The sequence below is a fragment of the Triticum aestivum genome, chromosome 2A (assembly GCF_018294505.1).
Source record: "Triticum aestivum cultivar Chinese Spring chromosome 2A, IWGSC CS RefSeq v2.1, whole genome shotgun sequence".
In the NCBI taxonomy this organism is placed as follows: Eukaryota; Viridiplantae; Streptophyta; class Magnoliopsida; order Poales; family Poaceae; genus Triticum; species Triticum aestivum.
This window is the reverse complement of record NC_057797.1, coordinates 782505363-782513020: the sequence shown is the minus strand read 5'-3', so window position 1 is coordinate 782513020 and position 7658 is coordinate 782505363. Positions and strand designations below refer to the sequence as shown.

The 7658-nt window shown below is 46.3% G+C and overlaps 1 protein-coding gene across 1 annotated transcript in view; it reads right to left on the bottom strand.

Moving 5' to 3' along the window:
* Positions 1 to 357: 357 nt before the first annotated feature.
* Positions 358 to 7658, bottom strand: part of LOC543493 (disease resistance protein RGA5) — an 18241-nt gene continuing 10940 nt past the window's right edge. The window contains exons 6-7 of the mRNA XM_044604017.1: positions 1131 to 3025; positions 358 to 1002 (exon numbers count right to left, since the gene is read on the bottom strand). Coding sequence (XP_044459952.1) covers positions 1138 to 3025 — 1888 coding nt within the window. The 3' untranslated portion in view covers positions 358 to 1002; positions 1131 to 1137. The remainder of the gene's footprint in view (positions 1003 to 1130; positions 3026 to 7658) is intronic.

The window sequence follows — 7658 nt, the reverse complement described above, 5'->3', positions numbered from 1 at the left end:
AATTGGCAAATTCATTTTTTTATAGAGAGTGCTTTTTATTAACTCCAAATGTAGCATTAAGTGGATACAAAGCATGATGATCAACACCTGGTCTCTGTATAACTAAGACGCAGACAACAAAAACATCAACAGACAAAATAAAATGAAAAACCGACATATCAGCAAAAGTAGAGTCATATAAAACCGATACTCTGCCTATGTCGAAGGAGGTGGTGGACCGATATGGAGATTATGCTGCCACTCATGTTGACTAAAAACCTTCGAGGCTACCCGCTCCAACCGCATACACACCGCCTTGAACAATGGTCGGTACTCCCTCCGGAGATTATGCTGCCAGAATGAATGGCCACATTCATAGATCGAAGTAAACTATAAATTTTAAATTCCACAGATTGTCAAGCTCATCGAGTAGTTAGGAACAAATTGTGGAGCAGCTACACCACATAGTGTACAATGGTTTGATCATTGCATAAGTACATCCCTTCCTCCTTAACCTATTACATGGCTGGTCCTCCTCCTTTCTCCGGGCTTGGAACCGGCTACGCGGCAATATGTGTCGCCTTAGAATTGGCATAGGCGGAGTTTCCAACCAACACCCCATACCCAGAACACCACCAAAAGAAAAAGACACATTTGTATAACAACTAGGAACATATTTTTTGTAGGCTTTTTCTCCTGTTTTTTAACTCGGCCAAATAATAAGGCAAGGGACTACTCCCACTAGACGAGCAACTCGATCCATTTTAAACATAGTTTTCCACTAAAGGACACACTAATTTTTTTTGCACTTTTTATTTTGGAAAATAAGTAAGCAACATAAAGACCTATCCCTTGAGCTAGGAAACAGGTAACATAGCACTCGAAGTCCATAAGTAAATAACTGTTTTCCTTTTTTTTTCTTGTTTTTCCTCCAAGCAAGAACTAAGCTCAAGGAATGAGGATCAGGTGGTCCTGAAGCTGGTGACATGGTTAACATCGAAGCCTTCAGTACACAGAACTCACCTGTAAAATGATGTGTTGCGAAATGTAAGCAATCATGCATGGTTAGTAAACAAAAGAGACATGCATGTATATGTATTAACGTATGCATACTGTCTAAACCTTTAAATATTTATGTATTGAACACATACCCGATCATTATTTTAAGATATGAAGGCTTGGACTGTTCGGATGTTGGTCCAGTCCACGCCTCACTGCTTCACACATCACCTCGACGTCATCAAGGGGTCTCACTTCCACTTTCTCAAGTGAAAGGAGGTTCCCCAACATCGAGTTAACAAAGTAATTTTCAAAATTAACCTTGAATTTATCTAGTGGCCCCCGGGAAGTGATGAGTAGTGCGAAGTGAAGGATTGCAAGTCTTGGCATAGCCCCTGGTAGAAACTTGAATGGTGAGAACGTGTTAAAGAACTTCAACCTTGGGAACGCACCGCCACCCTTGATTTCGCGGACGGCGTCCCACAGCGATAGCAGCTCCAGACTGATGAGCTGTGGCAATGCCCCAAGGAGATCCAGATCCTCCTCCTTTATGGCCTTTACGTACACAGATAAGTGAGAGAGCATTGGAACACGGGAGACGGTGATCCGTTTGGGCAGCCGAGGGCATGGGATGCTTGATAGGTGTAACTCACGGAGTTGTACAGGTGGGTAGAAGTCTTCCCAATTAAGTTCACTCCCTGATGTCCACCTATTGCCCATAATTCTTAGGACTTGTATTTTCTCTAGTTTTCTCATAGACAGCACCAAAGCATTGTTTTGGTTCTTATCCAACTCGTCAATCCAAATCTCAAGTTCCCTCAGCCCTGTCAGTTTGCCCAGCTCAGTCGTGAAGTCTGCGGACCTGCTGACCTCGCCCAGCCGCAACTCTTCTAAGGATGTAAGATTTTCCATCCAATCCGGCACTGCTGTGCCTTTATCAGCTCGCAGGCACTTGAGTTGCCGTAACCCAGCCACTCTCTCTGGCAATTCTTTCACACTTGTTCCCCTCAGGTCCAGTGTCTGCAGATAAATCAGGTCACCTATGTCTTCCGGTAGCTTTTTGATAGGTGTCTTATATAATCCGAGGTACCTCAACAGAAGTAACTTCCCTAGATGAGAAAGATTTCCATCAAACAACGTACATTCTTCCAGAGCAAGGACACGCATCAGCTTAAACCTTGAAACTGATAGTTCCATACTCAAATGACACCCCATGGTGTTAAATGACCTCAGCCTTTCTGGGCGAATGTTAGCCAGAGGGTCGCCCTGCTCCGTGTCCCATTTTTGGACAGCTAACCTGCGAGTCTTGCTTTCGACAGGGGGTTCTTGCTTGTTACTATCCAGTATGGTAATAAAGTTTTCTTCAGTTGATAAGGAACAGATCATATCGAGAACCAAATCATGGACACAGCAGCCAATTACCTTCCCAGGATTTGAGTCGTCCTCAACCCGCATGACCAGGTTTCTGTTTATGAGTTCCTTCAAGTATCCCTCTCCAAGCTCAAATAAACCTTTTCCAGGTACCTCTGCAGTTAAACCTTCGGCTGCCCATTTCCACATCAAAGCTTCTTTCCTGATTATACAGTCCTCTTGAAACATGTGTAGATGCAATAAACATGCCCTCAAGTGATAAGGAAGATCGTAATAGTTAGATTTCAGTATCTTTCTTGTGTTGTCTTCAAACTCAGACCCGAAATCAATATTGTTGTACACCTTGGAACAATCATTCGTTGATTTTCCGACCAACAAACTAGCTGCTGTTATGATAGCCAGTGGTACACCATCACATTTCGACAAAATCTTAGTTGGCACCTCCCCTATGATGTGAGGGACATTTTTGTCACCATTGAACAGTCTTGCACTGAATAATTCTCTTGATTGCTCATCAGTAAGTTGTTTTAGCTGGTAAACTTCACCTCCCTTCCTGGCCACCAGGTGAATCCGAGTAGTTGTGACTACTCTACTTCCAAATCCATTATCAACGAAAGCCAGCTTGATTATTTCCCAGATATTCACATCGCATATATTATCAATAGCGATCAAGTATCTGTGTATCAGCATGGTAGCACAAGAGTTAGGAGTTAATAAATCTGTATATAATTTATTAGCATTAAGGCTTGCTAGTTGTTGAAGGTCAACACGTGAATAGACTTAAAAGTATGGCTTAAGAAGTCTATACATGGACAGAGCGGACAACAACAATTTTTAGATACTCCATCCACAATTATTAAAAGAGCAAACATAAATTCCTCAAAAGCTACACAATAAATTGTACACGGAATGATCAGGGCCCTCAGATCAAATCAATCTAAACACATCCTACAGTCCATATTTATGTTCATCTCCACTATTATTAAAAGAGCAAATATAAATTCCTCAAAAGCCATACAATAAAGTGTACACGGAATGATCAGGCCCTCAGGTCAAATCAATCTAAACACATCCTACAATCCGTATTACGTTTCAGTGGTTTGCCATCCAGATCAACGGCCTGGATGAAATGTTCTACCGAACAGACACCATCGTCTGCCAATCTTCTAGCGCTCCGCTTCCCGGATCCCCGCCCTCGGCACCTTGATTTTCTGCTCGATTACACCCGTATCGTGCCTCCCCGACCCTTCGTTCTCTCACAGGATCGAGCAATACATATTGCCGCTGCTCCTCCCTTCCTCTCCTTCCTTGCGCTCCCCCTAACCCCCTCTAGTCGCCGCCCGCGCTCCTGCAAGCCCCCGTCGACCTCATCTGTTGGTCAGCCGCGCCCAACGCTCCCCTTCCTTTTCTATCCCTCTCCTCATTAATCTCCCCCCTCTCTCTGTTCCCACACTGCAGGACGCCATGGGCACCGGAGGTCGGGGCATGCGGCCGCGTTGGAAACCATTGGAGACGCCGGCGAGGCTGAGGGTGAGGTCGGTGAGCCTGGCGGTAGCGGTTGGGGGCGCGTAGATCGCCAGCATGACATCCTCCGTCCAGCAGTATAACTTGGAGAGCTCGAGCGTGGTGAGGGCGAGGCAGGCCTGGAGCAGCGGCTCGAGATCCGCGCCGCCGGGGAGATCGACGTTGCGGAGCTTAGCCCGTCAGCAGTGCACGAGGCTTGCGAGCGTGGGGGAGTCACGATAGTAGATGACAAGGTCGGAAAACGAAGGGGAAGTAGGAGGCGGGCGCGCCACAACGAATGTGTTCCGCTCGACGATATCTTGCGGGTGGAGCGGGAGGTGGTTGTAGGAGGAGGAGGCGGGTGCCCCCGCGATTCGCGAGGCTAAGGAGAACAGCGGGTGTCCCCATTGCTAGCCCAGCGAGAGGTCGAGTCGCTTGAGCGATGGGAAGCAGAAGGTCGGCGGGAGCAGCAGGAAGTCGGGCGTCCTCGGGTCCGGCGGGAACAGCATGCTGTCCCGGCGTTGCCGTCTCGCCCCATTACTCGGGCTCGAGCCGTTGTTCACCGCCCGAGTCTGCGGTATTCCAGTGACGAGTATCTACTCACCGCCTCCACCACCGAGCCATCACTGATCCCTATGTCTGCCAGAGCAGCCCTTCGTGATTTTCACTGGCTTGCTGCGATGCAGGAAGAGTTCGATACTCTTCAGCAGAACCGTACCTGGACACTGGTTCCTCAGCCTCCTCGCGCCAATGTCATCAGCGGCAAGTGGGTCTTTCACCATATGACCTACTCGGATGGTACACTTGAGCGCTACAAGGCTCGCTGGGTGGTTCGTGGCTTTCGGCAGCACGCTGGCGTCGACTTCACTGAGACGTTTGCACCTGTTGTCAAACCGGGCACGATACGCACCGTTCTCCAGCTGGCTATGTCCCGAGGCTGGCCGGTCCATCAGATAGATGCCTCCAACGCCTTCCTCCAGGGCCATATTGAGGAGCAGGTTTATTGTGAGCAGCCGAACGGTTTCGTCGACGCATCTCTTCCTGGGCATGTGTGTTTGTTGTCCCGGTCTCTCTATGGGCTCAAGCAAGCACCTCGCGCCTGGTATCAGTGTATCGCCGGGTTCCTTCAGACACTGGGCTTCAGCATCACTCGCTCGGATGCCTCGTTGTTTCTCTATCACCAAGGCAACACGACTTCCTATTTGCTCCTCTACGTCGATGACATCATCCTGCCTCCTCCGCAACCCTTCTTCAGCAGATTACTCTCCGGCTGCGTGATGAGTTTGCCATCAAGGACTTGGGCGCTCTACATTATTTCCTGGCATTGAGGTCGTTCGGCGTCCCAACGGCTTCTTTCTTCATCAGCAGAAGTATGCGCATGAGCTACTTGAGTATGCCGACATGCTCAACTGTCACCCTGTCGCTACTCCTGTTGACACGAAGGCCAAGGTTTCTGCTCTCGAGGGCTCGTCCAAGTCGGATGCTCCGTTCTATCGGTCCATTGTTGGTGCTCTTCAGTATCTGACTCTCACCCAGCCGGATCTACAGTATGCTGTTAAGCAGGTGTGTCTCCATATGCACGCCCCTCGTGACTCCCATTAGACCCTCGTGAAGCGGATTCTCCATTACATTCGCGACACATTGGCTCTTGGGCTCACACTCACGGCGTCCACTTCTCTGGAGATGATGGCCTACTTCGACGCGGACTGGGCCGGCTGCCCCAACACCCGTTGGTCCACCTCTGGCTACTGCGTTTACCTCGATCCTTCACTCGTCTCATGGTCGTTCAAGCGACAACCTACGGTTTCGCGCTCTAGCGCGAAGGCTGAGTACCGAGTTGTGGCTAACGATGTCGCCGAGTGCACCCGGCTATAATAGTTACTTCAGGAGTTGCATCATGACGTCTCCTAGGCTACGGTTGTCTACTGTGACAACGTCTTTGCGGTGCACCTTTCCGCCAAACCCGTTCATCATCACAGGACTAAGCACATTGAGCTAGACATTCACTTTGTGCACGAGCAGGTGGCCCTTTGACATATTCGGGTCCTTCATGCTCCGACTGCACAACAGTTCGCCGATGTGATGACTAAGGGACTGCCGAGTTCCACCTTCGAGGAGTTTCATTCCAGCCTCTGCGTCTCCGGCGCCGCTTCGACTGCGGAAGGGGGGGTGGGGGGTTGAATATATTGTGTGTTGGGCCCACCTCCTAGTTCATCTGTATAGTTGAGGTTGTGCCCCCCCCCCCCTCTGTACTCATATATACATGCATGGTGCACCGACCAATGGATTGCCATTGCACAGCCTATTCTTCTCGTTCTACATACGTAATCAGATTCTCAAAGGTGTGTTGCCATCGAAGATGAAGGCTAGATGTTCTGCTCTTGTGTCTGAACAACCTGTAGTTGGCACGAAGTTTTTTCTTAATCGTTTTCAGTCAACTTGCCCATGATGTATATACAATATATACAGTTCCATTAAAGTTGCTTCTATGTTCTTTTGTTGTAAAAATACATCGACTCATGGTCACTAAATAAACTCATGTTGACTATTGTCGTCGGAGATAAAGGTGTAGATGAAGATATTGTGATACCGAGGTACATAAAAATGGGATTGAAGAGAAAAGTTTGTGTTGGTGTTGATGCTTGACCGAATTGTATTATGGTGCGCGCATTCTTCAGGTGTGCATGTGTACATGATTGCTTGAAAATACCAATTGGTCAGCAAGTTTGGATTATATCTAACTAGAACGACATGTACACTGCTTCATTGACAAGTTTGATTTTTTTTTCTAGCTAGATGATGATAGCAACACGAGCGATTAAGATGATTAATGTGTTCACCTATATTTTGGGTGCAAGTTGCACAGATTTTTTTGGGCACATTAGTAGACGTTCCAGACTATCTCATAGATTTTGTCCTGTAAAGTTGTATCAATCATTTCATATGCTCGAGTGTCTATAATAGATGAAATATGTTCAATGTCTAATTTACTTTCACTTGTATATGGATCCAGAGCCAACGACCAGATGTTGTCTATGTGTGTGTTACTTAAGTGTCAATCTGTGGGATGAAATTAACTAAGGTATGCAATCGTCTTTGTTAAGTATGTATGGTTGAGAAGTCCATTGAGACTGTGTCCTATAACTAGGATGATGGAGAAGATTTCTTTGTATGATTATACGTGTGCGGCACGTGCACGCTTAGTGGCTTACTCGTATTTGGAAGTACACAGAGTAATCATGTTCCGCATTCTGGCATGGTTCTTGCTTGCATAAACAATTGAACTATCCTATATATTCTCCCTCTGTCCGGAAATACTTGCCGGAGAAATGGATGTATATAGACATATGTTATTTCTAGATACATATATTTTTATCTATTTCTCCGACGAATATTTCCGGACGGAGGGAGTATAAGAGAAACAACTTTAGCAAATGAATTACTATCACACACTCAAGTCTTCGGTTCTAGTAATCAGTACTCATTTATTTACTGCTTTGTGAATTCTCATGTTTATGAGTGCTAGTAATATTTTTAGGAAGTCCTTAATCACTTGTTGTATCATTTATTTGTGACCACCCAATTTTTATGTTTATGAGTGCTAGTAATATTTTTCTACAGATTATAAGATAGTAAGTAGAATATTTTAATTGTCTATGCATGTATATTTAAGTTCTGTCTTTTTGTTCCAACCAGGTATCTATCCATTGCATTAGATTATTATTGGTTCATTTGACATGTTTAAATGAGATGTAACATGTACTTGTTATTTTTATATAAACTAACAATTAACATGTGCCCCCCCC